At 37.3% G+C, this 21,421-nt stretch overlaps 3 protein-coding genes across 3 annotated transcripts; all 3 read right to left on the bottom strand.

The window, feature by feature from the left end:
- Window positions 1-7,565: 7,565 nt before the first annotated feature.
- On the bottom strand, window positions 7,566-9,896 carry LOC142639604 (uncharacterized). The gene is made up of 3 exons (XM_075813760.1): window positions 9,219-9,896; window positions 8,713-9,047; window positions 7,566-8,013 (listed from the first exon to the last, which is right to left on the bottom strand). The coding sequence occupies exons 1-3, from the start codon at window positions 9,894-9,896 to the stop codon at window positions 7,566-7,568; spliced, it is 1,461 nt and encodes a 486-aa protein (XP_075669875.1).
- Window positions 9,897-10,801: 905 nt separating this feature from the next.
- On the bottom strand, window positions 10,802-11,911 carry LOC142639603 (uncharacterized). Its single transcript, XM_075813759.1, has 2 exons — window positions 11,566-11,911; window positions 10,802-11,391 (listed from the first exon to the last, which is right to left on the bottom strand). Exons 1-2 carry the CDS (start codon window positions 11,909-11,911, stop codon window positions 10,802-10,804), a joined length of 936 nt encoding a protein of 311 aa, XP_075669874.1.
- Window positions 11,912-19,227: 7,316 nt separating this feature from the next.
- LOC142639602 (F-box protein At4g09920-like) lies at window positions 19,228-20,972 on the bottom strand. The gene is made up of 3 exons (XM_075813758.1): window positions 19,992-20,972; window positions 19,576-19,717; window positions 19,228-19,490 (listed from the first exon to the last, which is right to left on the bottom strand). The coding sequence occupies exons 1-3, from the start codon at window positions 20,970-20,972 to the stop codon at window positions 19,228-19,230; spliced, it is 1,386 nt and encodes a 461-aa protein (XP_075669873.1).
- Between the last annotated feature and the right edge of the window lie 449 nt (window positions 20,973-21,421).

Raw genomic sequence — 21,421 nt, 5'->3', positions numbered from 1 at the left:
TATGAATTGTAGCAACCAAGTTGCCGAAAATAGAGGGAAAAAAAAAGAGAGAGAAACCAATTGTGGCAACCAAGTTGCTGAAAATGGGAGGAAAGAAGAAAAAAAAAAAAAAAAAAAGAATTGTGGCAACCAAGTTGCCGAAAATGGAGGGAAAAAAGAAGAAGAGAAAACCAATTGTGACAACCAAGTTGCTGAAAATGGGAGGAGAGAGAGAGAGAGAGAGAGAGAGAGAGAGAGAGAGATGTATGGATAATAAAAAAAATTGGAGGAAGTCAATCACCTCACTTCTTCCTCTAACTCTTATTCTCCAAGTACTTTGGAATATATTCCTTGATCATTCCCAATAAAACCTAGTCTACTAATATGAATCTCTATCATGGATTTTTATTCTTTTTTTCTTTTTTTTTTTTCATTTCTCTCTTTCGTTATAAAAGACAGGCACCATCACTAAAGCATTGCATCTCCTACATTTTTCATATTGCTTCACTTACCTCCGCAGTGCTATATTACTCTTCTCTTTGCTTCAGTGTGCACAACTAAGGACCGTAAGTTTTAGATTAATATGAGTTTTAGATTATTATTGTATAAATATATGCTTTGTAAATATTAGAAGCTAATACATTGTAAAATATTATGTATTGTTGTTGTTTTTTTTTTTTTTTGAGAAAAATGTATTGTTGTTGTTAATATTGTTTGTATGACTATGATTATGATTATTGTTGTTGTTGTTATTATTCAAATTTTAGATTAATGAATTTTTTATGGTTAGGATTACAAGAATTTTAATTATATTTGAAATTTACCATAATAAATTGTAATAGTCACCTTACATGAATTTGATTATTTTTAAGTTGATATTTATGATTATAAACTAATTCATATAAACTTTTTAGTATTGTTGTTATTTTGTGTTTATTTATTATTATCTGATTGTGTTTTTTTTTTTTTTTTTTGCAAGTGTTACTTTATAATTCTCACTCTTTATCAAAATTGTGGTAAGCATCTCGACTTTCTAATTAAATTTGTGTATGTGATTTGTTAATTTTGAAATTATTTAATATTATTTATTGTTATTATTATTATATGACCACAAAAATTGTAATAAATTGTATTATTGTGAGTTTCTTTCAATTTTATTATGAACTACAAGCACTGTAAGTTATATTCAATAATTAGCATAAAAAACTGTAGTAGTCAATATATATTAATTTTATTATTATTCTTTTGTTTTTATTTAGGATTATATTTTTTTTAGAAGATATTTATGATTATTTGATTGTGTTTTTTTTATTTTTTGTTCTTTCTTTCTTTTCTTGCAAGTATCACTCTATAATTCCTACATTCCTTCACTTTCGTATCGCGATTGTAGTAAGTTTCTCAGCCCCCTAATTTAATTGGAAATTATTTTCTTAGTTTGTAATTTTTTATATAGATGGTTTGTAAAAAATATACCATGAGATATTGTAATTTTTTAATCTCAGCGTTTATATATTAAAGATATTGTGAAAGCGTGTCTTCACTTACACTATACTTTATATTATGTGTGTATGAATTTAAGAATACGATAATTAGGGTTGATTCCATTCCAATTATGAGTATGAGTATGATTAATTTCTTATATTCTATTTAATTTAGGGTTAACCAACATCTTAATAGTACTTTATTGTCAATTCATTAATGTCATAGAGGTTATCTTAGTCAAAAAAAAAAATGATTAATTTTTTTTTGATTTATAGACAATTTCCTACTAATATAGAGGTAATGGATATTGCAAGGTTTAACTCATTGTAGCATAAATGTAGGATATATTTGAAATGGAGCCTAGGCCATTCGATCCTTTTCTGCTAACCTAACAACAATATCACATCTCTAATGATGCAATGGAAGGTAATGTACGTTGCGAGATCAAAATTTATTAATGTCCTAATATCTACACTTATTCAATTTACATGAAAATAATTTCAACATTAGCAATACAACATTGTGTATTTTTTTAAAATTTTCAAGTTTCCACCTTACGAGTGTGACCCCAACCGTTTGCACCCCCCCCCCCCCTCCGCACATTTAGGCGAGCGTATCACCCCATATGGGGGCTCCACACCCACGTACAACTCTGCACCTACAAAACCATATTGGCAGCCTAACATATTGAATATTGCATTGACACCATTATCATCTCCTACCAAAACTTGCTAGTAATTCACAAGAAGTGGATGACATTGAAAAGGAAATTTATACCAAATAGTAAGTTTTGAATCTTCTTTGTTTATATGAAACGTGGATGCTACTCTATCACATAGATCTTCAAATGTCACACACCGGCTTAATGGAAGCATAGAAGGAGGTAGCCCTTTGTAATAAACCCCATTTTCACCATGTTTAATTATTCTGCCGGAATGGATAAGAAAAATGAATAACTTTTTGCTATTCACACTAAAACATAAAAGTAGTATTAATATATTAACACTACACAACCATTAAAATGCAATACAAGAAGGTAATCTATTAAAAATATTCAATGTATAAATAGCTAGAGTTGAGAGAATTCTATTAATCAAAGAGGATTGGTTCACTGATAATTTATTATTGTCCATCATAGTAGTTATAATTATTTAGAATGATCTGTTATGGTTGCGTAAAATATTTTATATAGCTCTTCATTTTGCTTCTTCTAAAACAAGACAGATTATATTTCTCATGCATTCATACGATAATAGATAAATATTTCTAAAATTGTACAATTTTCATTATCATTATTATTATACCTAAAACTTAGATTTTTTATTTAGGAGCATATACTAACTTTTTTTTTTTTTTTTTTTGGTTTTCTTATAGCATACATGTATATTATAAGCTAAAAAAGTAAGAATTTCTTTAAGGAAAATTTATGTCAATTTTGAAATATATTTTTGCTACATGAAATTTTAGGCAAGAATTCATGGACAAATCATTTAAAACATATTATACAAATCAATTCATGTTGTAAAACACATAATACAAAAACAATATTTTTATGAACAAATAATTTAACAAGAACAAGATTTTCATGCTTAGCTATGCCCTTAAAACATATCAACATGAATATTATAAAAAGAAAAGTAACTACTTAAGAGACGTAACTCACCTTGTAAGAGATAAAGAACGGATAGGTATTTGTAAGTGTTGTTCTTTATAGTTGCTTGTAGAATGTATGGCACACATGAATTGAAAATGGTTGATAGAATTATGAGGGGAATAAGAGTAGAAAATAAGAACCGTGGAAACTAAGATAACATTAGTGCTATTTAAATAGGATACAAGTTTCGTATAAGTTAAATTCTTAGATTTTGAACTGTATTAATAGATACGTGAATTGACCAAATACAACACAGACCAAGATGGGATAGAATCTCTGCAAAAATCCCAGTGTCTTTGTTTGTTTGTTTGTTTGTTTTTTTTTTTTTATTTACAGTACGCATCAATCATTTATAAATCTCTACAAATCCCACAAAGAATCTTTGCAAAATTCTCAGTTTTTTTGTTTTTGTTTATACCGTGCATATCAATCATTTTTTCTTCCATAAATTTCTCTTATGCATGGACAAGAATCTAAATAAGAATCTATGTACTTTTCTTAGAACAAGAATCAATGTACGTAAATCTATATTATTTGTTTAATAGGACAAATGAAAGAACATGACATGCACATAAATCAAAATGCTTTGGTCAAAAGACTCCTATGTGTGATATCAGTAGCTTAGGTTTTATTGGAAATGAGCAAAGAATTTGTTCAAAAAAAAAAAGAAGAAATGAACAAAGAATATATTCCGGGTACTTTGGAGAAGAAGAAAGGAAAAGATGAGTTGATGTGAGTGACTCGTCCAAATATTTTTTTTATCTAGACACTTCTCTCTATCTCTCGCTCTCTCTCTCTCTCTCTCTCTCTCCTCCAATTTTTGGCAACGCCATTGCCATAATTTTTTTTCCCAATTGGAATTTTTTTTCCCTCCATTTCGGCAACAACATTGCCACAAATCAATTGCTACAATTTTTTTTCCTTCAATTTTCGGCAACTTCAATGCCTAAATTACTATTAATTTTCAAAATTCACCCTCTTTTTTCCCTCCATTTTCAGCAACTTGGTTGCCACAATTCTCTCTTTTTTTCTTTTTTTTTTTTTCTTTTTTCCTCCCATTTTCGGCAACTTGGTTGCCACAATTCTCTTCTTTTTTTTTTTTTCTTTTCTCCTCCCATTTTCGGCAACTTGGTTGCCACAATTCATATTTTCTCTCTCCTCACTCCCCTGCAATTTCGGCAACTTGGTTGCCACAATTGGTTTCCTTTGAGCACTCCTCCTTGCATAGCACTTTGGGCACACTTCTGGGCAGATGTTGCGCAGCAAGAATTTTGGTAATGAGATTACTGAAATTCAAATCCTCCCATCACATCACTGGGATTTTCTCTCACATATATTTTGTTGCAAATTCAGCAGCGCTGTTGCCGAAATTCAGTCTTTTTCCTCAATTTGCCAAATAACTTTGAATAGTGCCTATAACACTAATAAACTTAGTTTTCTGCAATATTGAGCCAAAAGACTCTAAAAATGAAAGACTCTAAAAATGGAAGTCAGCAACTCAAAATATATAAATAAAGGGAGACACAGTACTTCAAATAAAATCAGTAGTTGTGTTAAACACAATGATTGTTTTCAATGAATTAATTCACAGCTTATTTTTTAGCATAATTTTCTGAATCAATTTTAGTTTTTCCATTAGTCATTCTCCAGTGTTTGTGATATAGTTCACTTCTTTGTTAAACCTCTCTTAAAGAAAGAATTGCTGAGAATTAGCTTTGCATAATAAAATAACATAAGTAATGTGATCATTTAGAGCAAAAATAAAGAATTAAGATTTCATTGTGAAATACGGTAAAGAGTCTTGTCCAATGGGAATGGGGTAAATCTACTCCCCATATAAAAAAGGGCAGTTGAGCTTAGGGGTGGCAAAGTAAGCCCAAACCCATTTGCCCACCCAAACCCACCCATTTTAATTGAACCCAAACCCACCCAAATATTAGTTGGGTTAAATGGGCATCAACCCAATTAGACCCAGTGATTATTGGGTTTTAACTAAAACCCCATTGAGCCCCATTTAACCCAAAAACAATATACCCAAATTCAACCCAGCCCTTCCAGAAAAAAAAAAAAAAAAAAAACCTTCAGACGTTTCAATGTTTGGGTTTTCATTTTCACGACCTCCAAACACTTCTCTCTCTCTCTCTTGCTCTCTCTCTTTCTCTCTCTAGCTCTCATCTAGAACTCATGGAATCCATTGGAGTACTCATGCTCAAGTTTTTTGTTGAGTTTAAGGAGTTGATGATGGCGGAACTCATGGAATCCATTGGAGTACTCATGCTCAAGTTTTTTGTTGAGTTTAAGACGGATTCTTGAAAAAACTTGATTCAGCTTTTGAAAAAACTTGACAAAACCGCAGTGCAGGACACATTTGCTCTTCGCAAATTGCAAAACCCATTCAAACCAAAACCCTCTCTTTCTCTCTCTGCTCCTACATCCATGTTGTCCTCCGAACCCCAACTGATGGTGAATCCTGACCCCGTCAAAGAGAAACCCCCCGTCTTGCTTCACGAGGATTCGCAGTATGCTCTCGATCAGTTAACTTCCATCGTCAAAGACGAGGATTATGAAGACCTAGGTAATCATGCGGCGGAGGCCATGGGGGAGACCTGTTTATTTAGTCTTACTCAGGTCAGTACCCGTCGTTTACTTGTTTCGTCATGTTTTTACTCTTTCGCTTATATATTGTTAGTACAGACGGTTGTGACGGCTAAGGGATTAATGGACCGGTGCCTCGCTCATGAGAAGACATTGGAGTGTGTCCACGCAAAGTCTAAGGCAACGGCGGAGGAGCTTGACGAGTTGAAGCTCTAAAAGCTTCATCATGAACAGAAACTAAAGTTGTCCGAGCAAGCTCGTGAAAATTTAGAAAAAGAGGTGGAGTTACTAAGGGAGACGGTGAAAGCTAATGAAGACAACATCCGTCAAGCCAAGATTGATGCTGTAAAGGAATACAGAGATTCCGATGCCCTCTTGGCCGAACTAGGTTCCTCCTTTGGTGATGGATTCGACGATTGTCTTCGTTAGGTGAAGGCCTCGTTTCCTGATTTGAACCTCATTCATATCAATATAGACAACGAGGTCAGACTCCTGCCCACCCCGTCGACTCTGAAGGGACGGAAGAGCTTTTTGGCGAAGGTCCTGGTGATGACGAGGCCCTAAACGTTGGTGAAAAAGGACTCATCGAGGATGACGCCTGTCAACCTTTACCCAAAGGCTCTGATGCTAACGAGGACACCGTTTTGGTTCAGGAGTAACATGTATTTATTTTTTATCTTAGATATCAAAAATGTATGGGAGAACAGCTAATTTCAACCGTTGTCATTTGCTTGTTATATTTCGTTAGTGCTTTGACTAATTTTCAATGAATTCGTCTTCTTTTGGCCGTCTTTGTTGATTCTTATACTTCAACCAGAAATTTTTATCTTGTTTCTAGTAACCCGTTTACTATATCATTTTAATGAACGTGGTCCTGAGACGGTCCGTCTGTTAGATGATCCGTCCATTATGGGGACTTGATAAATTTTCATCCTTCTTGGATGATCCGTCCACTATATGGACTTGATAAATTTTTATCCTTGTTGGGTGATCCATCCACTGTGTGGACTTGGTAAATTTTCATCCTTGTTGGATGATCCGTCCACTGTGTGGACTTGATAAGTTTTCATCCTTGTTGGATGATCCATCCATTGGGAGGACTTAATACGTTTTCATCCTTCTTGGATGATCCGTCTACTGTGTGGACTTGGTAAATTTTCATCCTTGTTGGATGATTCATCCACTGTGTGGACTTGATAAGTTTTCATCCTTCTTGGATGATCCGTCCACTGTGTGGACTTGGTAAATTTTTATCCTTGTTGGATGATCCGTCCACTGTGTGGACTTGATAAGTTTTCATCCTTCTTGGATGATCCGTCCGCTGTGTGGACTTGGTAAATTTCCATCCTTCTTTGATGATTCGTCCGCTGTGTGAACTTGATAAGTTTTCATCCTTGTTTAATGATCTGTCCACTGTGTGGACTTGATAGTTTTCATCCTTCTTAGATGATCCGTCCACTGTGTAGACTTGGTAAATTTTCATCCTTGTTGGATGATCCGTCCACTGTGTGGACTTGATAAGTTTTCATCCTTCTTGGATGATCCATCCATTGGGAGGACTTGGTAAATTTTCATCCTTGTTGGATGATCCGTCCATTGGGAGGACTTGGTAAATTTTCATTCATCTTGGATGATCCGTCCATTGGGAGGACTTGGCAAATTTTGAGCAAAATATATTCCATATGCTCTGAATAAACTCCTCTTATTATAATGGATTGGTAGACTATTATTGTTCATAGAAAATAAGAAAAACACCTTTTGGCTCTAAAAGTACTTGTAGGAAATAAAAACTATAACTATCTAAAAATAAACTGGAAATGAGGAGGTAAATGTTGTTGTTGTCTTTGTCCTTCGTCTACTGGTAGTACTTCTTCAGGTGCTCCGTGTTCCATGGATGACTCAGTTTTTTTCCGTCTAGTGTCTCTAAGTAGTACGTTCCCTTCCTATGCCATGAAATGATCATGTATGGTCCTTCACAGTTAAGTCCTAGCTTCCCTTGAAAGGCATCTTTTGTAGCGCTGAGTACTCTTCTTAAGACCAGATCTCCCACCTGGATGTCCTTATGCCTGACCTTGGAGTTGTAATGCTTTGCCATCAGGTCCTGGTATCGCACTAGTCTCTGCTTTGCTGCGGCCCTGACTTCATCCACAAGATCGAGCTGTAAACGCATTTGTTCGTTATTTTTGCTTTTATCGTAGTTCTCAACCCGGTAGCTTGTTAGACCTACTTCTGCTGGTATAACGGCCTCACTACCATAAGCCAATCGAAACAGCGTTTCTCCTATTGGTGTTCTTGCCGTTGTCCTGTACGCCTATAAAACACTTGGTAATTCGTTCGGCCATATGCCCTTTGCCCCCTCAAGCCGGGTCTTGATAATCTTAAGCAAGGACCGGTTCGTGACTTCAACCTGTCCATTGGCCTACGGGTGGGCAGGTGACGAGTAGTGATTCTTGATCCCAAGCTGGGAACAAAAGTCTCTGAATGTGTCATTGTCGAATTGTTTTCCATTGTCCGAAACTAGCACTCTCGAAATTCCATACCTACAAATAATACTTCTCCATACAAAACTACGGATATTCTTCTCCATGATAGTGGCTAGAGCCTTTGCTTCCACCCATTTGGTGAAGTAGTCAATGCCAACCACTAAGAACTTTAGCTGCCTCACTGCTGTTGGGAACGGACCCATGATGTCTAATCTCCATTGTGAAAATGGCCATGGGGCCGTCATAAGGGTAAGTTCTTTCGTTGGTTGCCTTATGAAATTGCCAAATCGTTGGCACTTGTCGCAAGCTCTGACGTGTGTATAGGCATCTTTCTGCATTATTGGCCAGTAGTATCCTACACGGAGTAGCTTATGCACCAAAGACCTTGATCCAGAATGGTTTCTGCAAACTCCTTCATGGATCTCCCTCATCACGTAGTCTGCTTCTTCATGGCCGAGGCATCTTAGGTATGGTCGGGAGAATCCTCTTTTATATAAGACGTCTTTAATCAAAACGAACCGGGCAGCTTTAACCTTCAACTTCCCTGCGTCCTCTTTGTTGTCTGGCAGCTTGCCATCCTTGAGATACGCCGCTATTGGAGCCGTCCAACAATGATCATTGCTTACCTCCTGCATGCTAGTGCCATCTAATAATGATGAGAGCTGGACGAAGGATAATACCTGGTTGGGGATGATCATAGGTTCGGCTGAAGTTGCTTTTGTGAGTCGGTCGACATCTTGGTTCTCTTCCCTTGGGATTTGAACCATCTTGATTTGGAGGTTATTTGTTCGACCCTTCACTTCCTCAAGATACCTTTTTATCCTTTCATTCTTGCACTCATAGCTCCCGTTAACCTGGCTGGTCACGACTTAAGAATCGGAGAATACGACCATACTCTTAGCTCCTGCAACTATTGCAAGGTCTAGTCCTGCTATTAGGGCCTCGTATTCCGCCTCATTGTTGGTGGTAGAGAAGTCCAGACGGATCATGCATTCGATCTTATCTCCCTCCGGGGTGTGGAGTACAACTCCAGCACCTCCAGCATGTTTATTGAAAGATCCATCTGTATGGACTCTCCACATGGGCATCTCCTCTGCCCCCTGGTCTTTTATGATAGTGAATTCAGCGATGAAGTCTGCCAATTTCTGTCCTTTCATGGCTGCCCATGGTTGGTATCGAATATCGAACTCATTCAGCTCGATCGCCCATAGCGCCAGCCGTCCGGCAGCTTCGGGACTACAAATTGCTCTTCGTAAGGGTTTATCTGTCAAGACATTTATGGTATGCGCTTGAAAGTATGGTTTGAGTTTCCAAGCGGCGGTCACTAGTGCGAATGCGAGTTTTTCCATCTGAGGGTACCTTTCTTTTGCTCCTCTCAGTGCCCGGCTTATAAAATACACGGGCCTTTGTACCTTATCTTCTTCTCTAATAAGAGCTACACTGACCGCTGCTGAGGAGACAGCAAGGTATAGCAACAATTCTTCCCCCGGCATAGACGAGCTGAGCAACGACGAAGCGGAGAGATACACCTTTAAATCTTCAAATGCCTTTTGGCACTCATCTGTCCATTCAAATGATCTTTTTAGTGTGCGAAAAAAAGGGAGGCATTTGTCCGTCGCCCTTGATACGAATCTGCTCAAGGCTGCTATCTTGCCGTTCAAACTTTGTACTTCCTTTACCGTCCTTGGAGGAGATAGTTCCATGATCGCCTTTACCTTCTCTGGGTTGACTTCAATGCCCCTCTAGGATACCATAAATCCCAAGAATTTTTCTGTAGTTAACCCAAACGCACACTTGCTCGGATTCAGCTTCATTTTGTATGATCGTAAAGTATTAAAAGTCTCATGGAGGTTGCTCATGTGATCGGACTCCCAAATGCTTTTCACCAACATATCATCTATGTAAACCTGCACGTTTCTGCCAATTTGGTGCGTGAACATCTTGTTCATCAGTCTCTGATACATGGCTCCGGCGTTTTTAAGCCTGAAAGGCATTACTTTGTTGCAGAAAAGCCCTTGACTTATTACGAACGAGGTTTTTTCTTGATCAACCTCATCCAATTTAATTTGGTTGTAGCTAAAGAAAGCATCCATGAAGCTCAAGAGTTCATGTCTTGCGGTGGAACTACCAAGGTGTCAATACGCGGAAGTGGGTAACTATCCTTAGGGCAAGCCCTATTCAGATCCGTGAAGTCGACACACATTCTCCACTTCTCGTTGGCCTTCTTGACCATTACTACGTTTGCCAACCAATCCGGGTAGTACACTTCGCGTATGAAGTCTGCTTCTTGTAACTTCCATACTTCCTCAGCTATGGCTCGATCTTGTTCCGAGGCGAATACTTGCTTCTTCTGTCGGATAGGGGAGAATGAAGGTGATACGTTCAACTTGTGGACCATGATCGACGGGTCAATCCCTGGCATATCCTCGTGACTCCATGCAAAAACATCTTGGTTTTCCTTGAGGAATACTGTAAGCGCTTGTCGGACTGTTTGGCTAGCCAAGGTGCCAATTCTTGTGGTCCGTTCGGGCCTAGAATCGCCAAGATGTACCTCTTCTAACTCTTTCACCAGTTCTGCTACCGTTCGCTGCTCCTCGATGTTCATTGCTTACAACTGGTCGTCCATTTCCATCATGGCAACGTAGCATTCTCGTGCAACCACCTGATTTCCACGCAACTTTCCAACTCCATATTCGGTAGGGCATTTGACCATTAAATGGTAGGTCGAGGTTACAGCCTTCCATGCATTGAGAGCGGGCCATCCGAGGATGGCGTTATAGGCAGAAGAGTAGTTGACCACAAGAAAAACTACATCCTTGGTTATTTGCTCGGGGTAGTCTTCGACCGTCACAGACAACGTGACGACGCCCAAAGGGTAGACCCTTATTCCTCTGAAGCCAATGAATGGTGCACTTGTTGGGATAAATTGTTCTCTACCAATCCCCATTTGCTGGAATGCGGGGTAGTAAAGGATATCCACTGAGCTTCCGTTATCGACCAAAACTCGATGCATGTTGTAGTCCCCTGCCCGTATGCTAACGACAAGCACGTCGTCATGTGGGTGGTGAAGGCGTCGCGTATCTTCTTCCGAAAACTCGATGCTGAGGTTATCAAGTCGCGCCATTTTTGGTGAGGAACCCGTCAGCTGAACGCTTTGAACCATCCACAAATATGTTTTTCGGGCCTTTTTAGACGACCCTGCAGAAGTAGTGCCCCCTACAATCATCTGTATGTCTCCTATAGGTGGTCTAGGATGCTCGTTTTCCCGTCGGGGGTTTTATTCCTAGAGTTGATCCGTTCTTCCCTTCCTTACAAACCTTTGCAACCTTCCTTGCCTAATGAGGGCTTTAATTTGTTGTTTTAAGTCATAACAATCCGCCATGTCGTGGCCATGATCGCCATGAAAATGGCAGTATCTGTCCATTAGCCTCTTGTTCGGATCTCCCTTCAGCTTGCTAGGAAACGTCAGGGTTCTTTCATCTTTGATCTGCATTAATACTTGGTCGATTGGGGCTGTAAGAGGGGTGAAGTTCGTGAATCTTCCTGCAGGTGGTTTGGGTCGTTGATCTTCCCGTCGCTCTCTAGTTCTAGCCATATTCCGTCCCTTATTCGATCGTGTGTCTTCCTGCCTTTCCCTTTTTCTAAGCTTTTCCTCTCGGGCTAGCAATGCATCTTTTGCGGTCATGTACTTCGTTTCCCTATAAAGCACATCTGACATTGTCTTTGGGTCATTCTTATATAAGGAAATAAGAACTTACCCTTCCGTAGCCCGTTTGTGAAAGCTGCTACCAGTATCTTGTCATCAGCTTCGTCTATTGAGAAAGCCTCTTTGTTGAAGCTGGATATGTATGACCTTAGCGTCTCGTCTTCCCTTTGCTTAATACTCATCAAACAGGCAATGGACTTCTAGTATCGGTGGCCTCCAATAAAGTGTGAAACGAATTGAGCGTCTAACTCCTTGAAAGTACTAATCGAATTCGGCGTCAGTCTGCTGTACCATATCCTCGCAAGTTCCTTCAACGTAGTGGGGAAGGCCCTGCACATGATCTCATCCGGCACACCTTGAAGGTGCATCATGGTCTTGAAAGATTCTAGGTGATCTAAGGGGTCCTTGGACTCGTCATAACTCTCCACCCGAGGCATGCGAAACTTTGGGGGAAGGGGGCATGAACTAACAAGTGCTGTGAAAGGCAAATCGGTTTGCTGAACCAAGTCATCGAGGTCGCTGGATACTCGACCCTTGAGGGCATTCATCATCACATCCATCTATTCCCTCATCATCTGCATCTTAGCAGCTATGTGAGGAGGGAGAGTGTCCGAGAAAGATGGTCGGTTGGTGCCCTACCTCCCTGGTCTGCTTGGAGCGTGACTACCTTCGAGTCCTTCCTGATTTCTCCTCTCAGTGCTTGTTCCTTCCTGGTCCTCCTCCTATGTGTCGAGATACACATTCCTCTGTGACAACTATTCCTCCAAATCATGATTCTCCTTGGTTAGGCGTTCGACTGCTGCCGCGAGTGTTTGGACTTGCTTTTCCAAGGCCGTGGCGTGCAGTTCGTCGCCCTGATTGTTGGTTGTTGCCATCGATTGTGTGAGTACCATGCAACTTTTTGTCTTAGGGATAAAGCAAAGGCTGATCACTCGCTTTTCCCACAGACAGCGCCAACTGATGATGCCGAAAAATCACCAATAAACTACACGCACTCTTAAATTGAAACAATACCTACAAACGAAAAGAGAAGACCTAACAGAGAGCATCGGTGTGGTGCCAGCCAAAAACCCTCCAAAGGTCAAGTTAGAATTTTTTCACAACTCTAGAGTGCCAGAGTTAAGTCAATAATGCGTACCTTGGTTTTTGAGGGTTTTGAAGTACTTATAGTAGTGTAGGGTTAACATTCATGCCTTGACCATGAAGTCCTTTCCTTCTAGAATTGGAACTCTTTTCCTTTCGCATACCTTCTAGAGTTCTTTTCTTTATAGAAGTCCTTTGATCAAGGCTAAACGTGTGACGCAAGAATTCCTTTTATACATGTTCACGTGGAGATCAAGCAAAGCCACATTAGCCCTAATCGTATAGTGTAAATCTCATTTAGGGTTCCTTGGAACCAAGCTTGGAAGGATGACTACTGCATCATATTCGTCCGTCCACTATGGATCCGCGCTCCTTGGCTATGTCAAATATGAACCCGTCACCTTTATGTCGTCAAATCAACCATGTAGATCCGTCATGTTCATTTTTATTCCCTTTCAATTTCTAATACCACCAACACCAAATTTCCCAATAAAGTTTTTATTTAGCAAAAAAAAATTACCCCAAAAATAATTTTCCCTTTTAACCCAATGCCATATTTGTAGTTGCATTTTTCTTTTTTCTTGGTTAAAAATGAAAATTTTATTATGCATCCTAGACTTTGTATTTCTTAAGTTGCTTTAGTGCCCATTTGGTTCAGCATTTTTGGGCCAAAATGAAGTTTGAGATTTCAAATCGGGATTTTTTTTTTCCATTTGTTTTTGCGTTTGGTAAGATTCCCAAATTGGGATTTTTGAAATCGCAATCAACCTAAAAGCAAGTTTTGGTATTGGACCATCTGAGATGGAATACAAAAATACTCATAGTACTCGAAGCATCAACTAAAAGCTAGTACAAAATACAACTGGAGGAAGGGTAGAGAAATCTGATATGATAATGCCAACAACAGATGGTGCATCTATTCCATCACAAATACCCCAAAGTTGAGCAACCATAGATTGAGCGTAGCCAATGCTTCTAGAAAAATCATTGATCCATGTTCCTTTATGGTCTCTAATGAGACCACTTGCATTGGTTCTTCTCGAGTTTCCCTGGGCTAACCCATCTATGTTAAGCTTGAAGAAACTATCGGGATGGGCTTCCCATCCAATGAGAGTGCATTTCAGTTGAGACTTGTGACAAGGAGTAGAAGTGACCGATGTAAAAGGCTTTGATCTTCTCGAGTTCTTCATGAGGTTCAAAAGGGAGGTTCTCCATGACGATTTTATTGCGAGTCATCCATATGGCCCAAATAGTAATAGGGAACACTGCACTCCAGTCGATATCAGGATGGCATGTGGTTTTGTGGCAAGAAGAATACGTTGTTTTGACCCATTAAAATAGGGATTAGTCATGGAAGTCATCACGAAGGTGTTGTATTTGGATTTTAGAATTTGAAATAAAGGTATATAAATTATTCAATATAATAGCATCCACATCAGTGGATGTAAAAGTTTCTAAAATAAACATAACTACCAATTTTACACATTTTAAGCAAAAAAGCACCTACATCAGTGGGTTTAAAAATGTCTAAAATTTTGTAAATCCATTCTCGAGCTACAGTAACCGTGTATATTAACACGGTTACTGTAGCTCGTTTATCCCATTATTTTATCATTTCCGTTCGCTTCTTTTTTTCTCTCTCCTTTCCGTGTTCAACAAACCCAGCTAAAACTCAACTCCTCATTCTCTTCTTTTTCCTCAGATGCACACAAACACACCCACACACAAACACATCTACACAGAAAATCAACACAGACACACTTGCTCAACAAAAAAAAAAAACATAGATACACAAACACAGATAGGCGCTTGATCGAAGCTTGATCGGTGCTTGACTAGATTGGAGCTCGGAGCTCATGGGTCGGAGCGGATCGGAGCTCGGAGCGAGTGGATCAGAGCTCGGAGCGAGTGGATCAAAGCATATCAGAGTGGATCGGAGCTTGGAGCGAGTGGATCAGGGCGGATCGGAGAGTTGATCGAGAGGGAGAGTTGATCTGAAATGGGTAGAGAGAGAGAGAGAGAGAGAGAGAGAGAGAGAGAGCAAAAGAGAAATGAAAGATAAATGAAGAGAAGGAGAGAGAGAGAAATGAATCAGAAATGAAGAGAAGGAGAGAGAGAGAGGCGCGCATATATAGTTTGGTAGTTGAGTGAAATAATAAAAAAGTGAGGAAATTGATTATTTAATTAATAGAGGTGGTAGGATAGATGAACTGATGTGGGTGTTTTGTAAAAGTGAATGTGTAAAATCTTAAAAGTAGGTTTTTTGTGTAAAATAGACGGAAGCTTTTAACCGAGCTGATGTGGTTGCTCTAAACCACTCCGTTTACAATATTTGTCCAAACTTTTAAAATGCATGATTAGCATTTTTTTTATGGGTGCAAGATTAACCATTAATTTGAAAGTTTTGCAATTTTGTTGTAAAGTAGTATATATTATCGTCTTTAGCCAAAAATAAATAAATAAATAAAAGTAAAACATATCGCCTAAAATGTGATTGGACAAAGTTTAGTTACAAAATTGATTGTAATCTTAAGCTATAATTGTACTCAATATCTTTTTATTGGATGTAAATTTTGACAAATCCACCGTTAGATTACATCTTCTTTCATATCCTCCATTCTTGCAAAAATTTTAGAAAATTAAAGATAAAAAACTGTGTCAATAAATTGTTTAAATTGTAAATTTTTGTAATTTAAAATTATGTATAAAATATAAACTTATAGATCATATAGTAAATAATATTTGATTGACACAAAATTTAACATGTGTATTATGAGCATAAAAAACATACAATTCAACGATTAAATTTTCAAAATATGTAGTAATATTTATTTTATTAAGTAAGGTTATAGGCTTAAATTACAATTAATTTTGTAGCTTAACTTTGTCCAATGTGATTAATAATAACAGTAACAAAGAAGTTATCCACATGCATTACACATGAGATATGATTCTACTTAACCAATTGGAGTCCACCATAATTTAAAATGGCTAAACTCCCCCCGATCCTGATGTAGTAAATCATCATCGAATTCGCCACACGATCACCACCCTCCTTATTGTCACCAAAAAAAACTCAGCCTTACCACCATGAATCACACCTTGCCCATGAAATAAGATCCATTAAATGTGAATACCCAAACATCCCACCCAAAATCCCATTCCACCCTCTCCGATCAAAGTGAGAAGAGAGTGTGAGATTAGATGGTCAATCTTAGCGAAATAGAACACATAAAAACACACCCCTCATTGGTGGTCATGAGAAGTTGATAAAAGGTGGAAGTTGATCATGAGGAAGAAGAGAGGGTCTGGTGATAAAAAAAAAGAGAATTAAGATATATTACAGTAATTTTATATGGTTGAAAATTTCAACTATTAAGGGGCTGTTTGGATTTGCTGTTTCCATAACTCATAACTTTGTTTCCATAATTCATAACTCAAAAATGGTGAGACCCATGGCTGAGAAGTCCGTTTGGATTTTGTTTCCAGTTTTTGTTTCCATCATTCAATTATCTAATTTTTGAGTAATGAGTTATGGAAATTGAAAACACATTTTAGGTGTTTTCAATTTTCATAACTCAGTTTTCAATGACATTTCCGTAATTAAAACTACATACTGGGTCTCACGGTCAGAGTCAGCCGCAACTTATGACCGTCTTTCACTGGGTTCACCAGTTCAGTGAGTTTGGGTTTCTACGGTTTTTTTTTTTTTTTTTTTTTCACTAGGTTTGGTGAGTTTGGGTATTGGGGATTGAAGGGAAAAAAAAAAGAATAAAAAAAAAAAAGTAAAAGCTGCACCAAGTTACAGGTATGGGGCCTACAAACAGTTGAAAAATTTGAGTGATGACAAGTTGAGTGATGGTGCCAAACAGACTTCGTATAGGGAGTTGGGGTATTTTAAGTGATGCATGAATGACGAAAATTGAGTGAGGAGTGATGAGTAAGAAGTGATGAGTAAGGAAAAAAAAATCCAAACAGGGCCTAAAATACCCTTCAATTACTCAAATGCAATGTAATTTGCACGAGTTATTTTCTGTCCAAGTTAACGTTCAATTTAGATGGCAAGGTGGAAATTTGGGGCAAAACTTTGTGAGACATTGTAAATTGAGTCAAAAATTACAATGGAAGAGTATAATTTTCCCCATAAATTTACCAAGAAATGATGACGTGTGCTTTGCAAAATTTGTTAAAATAAAAATATTTATGACATTATGAATTTGAACTGACAACTTATGAGGGTTTTGGTAAAATAATATGCTTTGGGTAAGTTTTTGGCCTTTTACTCCAAATGCAAAAGAATATGGGGAAATAAAAAACAGTGTTGGCCAATACCAATTTCATTTAAAGAAATCGACAATAGCTTTACTAAAAAAGAAATCGACATTAGTATTGTCAATTTCATAACCGTTTCAATCGGCATTAGTATTGTCAATGTTGAGGACATTATTTTCTATAACTTTTTCTACTACTCACATGGAATGACATCACTTTAACCTTATTCTACCACTGTATTACTTTATTTTTTCAAATTTATATCAAGTAATTTATATATTGTAGGAACAACTTGCATGTCCCCTTGCTCTCCGTCCATGTTCACAAGAAGAAGTTTGCATGCCCATGTGAATGAAATCTCTGTTTCTCTCTCTCTCTCTTCTCTCTGCTATCTCTTTTTCACTTTCTTTATTTGAGGTTGATATTAGCATTGGGAAGGGAAAGTAATTGGGGGTTATTTTAATTTAGTTTTTGCTTTTAATAATATTTACCTTTTTTTTAAAGAAAGGTTAGTGGGGATTAGTGAATATTGTAATTATTATTATTATTATTTTTATCATTATTATTTTCATGAGCTACTTAAAAAATGATAGAATATCATCAATATCAAAATTAAGTCTTTAAGTCCTTTTTGGTAATTTGCACCGAAACACAATTTTAAACTAATACTATACACAAATTTTACCAAACGTTTTATTGTGATTTTTAAAATTATGTTTTTCAAACACACATTTTAAAAACACTATTTTTAAAAATACACATTTTCAAAACATCATTGTCATATACTCTATTTCTAGTAAATAAGACATTACTTTCATTAATTTGTTTAAAACTGTTTCGGAACTCAACATGTATGATGAAAATCCATGTTTTTCTAGCAACCACAAGGTATCTGTTGCCCGAAAGAATTTCTTTGCTCAATGGTTGGAATACAAATCACTTTTATTTTTGCAACAAGTACGCAATTAAATATGTAAACATTTCACATTAGAAACTTTGCAATCAAAAGCTAAATGCATTGCAGATACAAGTGTTTGTACAGCCTAAAACTGGGTCATATCTTGAGACTAAAAATACCATCTATAAACACGAATTGATAATATAAAACATGGACTACCAGGAATCAAGAAACAAAGGGTGTACAACTATTTGATCAACAAAAACAGTAGTAAGGCAAAAGATCCAAAAGACACCTCTGCTTTTGGGATCTTACTTTATCATTTCATCTACACCAAGAAGGGGATCTTACTATATTTCTCCCCTATGGTTAAATCAGTTTGTTCGTACATTACAACAGCATCCAAAGTTGGTCACTCAGGCCAGTAATAGAGGTGCCATGTCAAAAGAAGCATCTTGCCAAATCACTGACCTGCAATGCCAAAGTGAGCATACCATTGAGTTACTTTTATATACTGGTGAAGATGATTTGATAAAAAGAAATTTTCTAAATAGTATATAAAACATTTTAAGCCTTTCTTCCAACATATAGCTTACTTTTGAGGTCACACTTTCAAGAGAGGCATTCAATTTTTTTTTTTTTACTATTTCAGCTATCCCAATCAAGCAACAATGAGGTGAGCAAAAATAATGTTATATTCAGGCATATCAAGAGATTTCAAAAGCTTACTTCCAGCCTAATAAAAAAACAAACAAAAATTATCTTGTGAAAATCAAAGACTCAAATGGATGTTTTTCGCATTTGTTGTTGCAAGAAACAATTTCTATCAAAAGGACATTAGAGAACATTGGATAGTTGATCCATTCTATCCCTCTCTCCATCAAATAGTTTATAGGATCGCAAAACATGAAAGAGTAATTAACAACCAGAAAAGAGTAAAAACATATACCTTTACCTCCAGTAGAGGCCTATAAACTTAAAACATTTGTGACATCCCTAGAAATTAGTTGCTATGTACCCGTTGAAAAATAGTTCAAAGAGAGAAAGGGATTCAATACTCTTACAGAAGCATACCTCATTCAACTGTAACTAGACATGTTCTAGACAGCCTTGGGAGCTTTGATAGTTTCTCGACAACACTTTCCTTCAATTCTCCACTAGAAACATTGATTGTCATTGTTTTTAAGGTCCTTGCCTCCTTCAGAATATATTTTACAAATTCCACTTCAAGTTTTAATCCTTTAAATCCTCTAAAATTAAAACTGGCAAGGTTTGATGATAGATAACCAGGATCATCCGGTGGCTCCATCCAGCATAACTTGTCTTTACTCTTATAATAACACTGGAGACAAAGATACAGTAGACCATAAGTGTAATTAAGTTAAGTTAATATTAACTAAAAATATTATTTAATTTTAAATTACCTTATCAACAACAAGAACTTCTAAATTAGGAGCCACTAGGAGCAAGGCTTGTAGCACATGCCAGTTTGAAGGATTAAGTTTGAAGTCCAAATGGACTAAATTTAGGAACTTGGATGGATATATAGAACCAAAGCCAAAGCACTGCATGGCAAGAATATAATCACAACAACAAAAACAAAAGTTGTACTAGAAATTTGTATCAATTAGCATGAAAGAGAGACTTTATTAGATTTTTTTTTTTTTTTTTATCAAGTTACAGTTGCTCCTAGTGGGTGTTAAAACTATAATCTCACTTTTTATCCCATTATTTTGGAACGAGAAGAAACCAATTAAACAGGAGCACATTGTTATAGTTCAAGCAATATTCATCCTCAAAAAAGAACAAAATAAATGATAAAACAGAAAGGCATCTTACCTCCGTGACACCAGGAAATAATAAAAGGAATTTTGCGGTAGTTAGTGCTCGAAGAAGCTTGAAAACCCTATCTCCGTAGCATCTTTTTTGATGCTCTTCCAAAGAATCAGACCCATCAAATGAGCAAATATGGACATCTGCTTCAAACAAGTTGTCTAGTTTTTCGAGCAAAACGATGTGGCCCAGATCACCTTCAAATTTGAAGTATTCAAGAGCTGGGGTCTTTATCTCAATCGTGTAATCATTAAGATCGAGTCTGTATGGTCTAAACGCGATATGTAAACATTTCAGTGTAGGAACAGATATTTCAAAGTGGTACAAACAGTCATAACCATCTCTTTCAAATGACAAATCTTCGAGTACTGGACAGCCAGAGAGGAGCCTGGAAAAACAGGAAGAGTCTTTGCAATAATAAATTTCTAACAGCCGCAGAATCTTCAGGTTTGGTAACTGGAAGGACGAAGGAGGATCAAGATCAATTCCACCGCTTAATTCCAGAGCCACTAGTGTTTGGCAATAGAAAATGCTGCAAGGTAAGCCCATGTGTATCCCATACGAATAAAAAATTAGCAGCTTGAGTTCTTCAACGTTACGTGCTATGGCGGTGCGAATCCATGTGTCGAAATGGAAAGGAGGACAATCTGAATTGCACCTGAGGCGAAAGCTCCGGATGAAGGGTGCAATGTGCAAAGCCAATACTCTGGACACAACATCTGTATAGCTGATATTGATGGGTTCGTTACACTTACCAATTTTATCCAAAGACAGGTTCATGTTAACAATGTCGAGGTCGAGTTTTGGGACGAGAGTCCAAAGGGTCTTCCACCTCCTCGACAGAATGCTTGTTGCTACAGCCTCTTTGGTTGTAAGGAACGAAAGGATGTGACAGAGAAGAGAATTGGATAAATCACTGAACCTATCGATCATTGCGTCTATTTTTGGGTAGAGTTTCTGGCGTTTCGAAATTGATTTTATGCCCATTTGATTTTGAGAAAGTTTGAAAGAGACGTTGTACAGATTTTGTTCAGGTGAAAGGATAAAATCTGTCAGAGAAATACGCAAATGGACCGAAGATTTCTGGAGAATTTGTTAGCAAATGGGGTACCTGAGTGAGTCGTGGCTTCTCTTGACATGACAACCACAACGTTGGGATGAAAGATCGTTTGATGTTTCGGTTTTGTAGAAGCTCTTGCCCACTTTCAAGGAGTGGGCCTGACTTTAAAAGCACAAGGCATTGCATTTGTAACTTGTTAGTTGTTAGGGTTCAAGATGTCATTCTCTCGTCTCGGCCTTTTTTATTTTTACCCTTGAATTGCTGTTTTTTTTTTTTTTTTTTTTTTTTAAAGAATACTAAGTAATTTAATACACACACTGAGAGAGAATGTTTTTAAGAAACTGACAATAATATATATTTAAAATGATCTAACTTT

Source organism: Castanea sativa, chromosome 6 (assembly GCF_040712315.1).
Source record: "Castanea sativa cultivar Marrone di Chiusa Pesio chromosome 6, ASM4071231v1".
NCBI lineage: Eukaryota > Viridiplantae > Streptophyta > Magnoliopsida > Fagales > Fagaceae > Castanea > Castanea sativa.
This window is presented reverse-complemented; position numbering and strand designations above follow the sequence as displayed.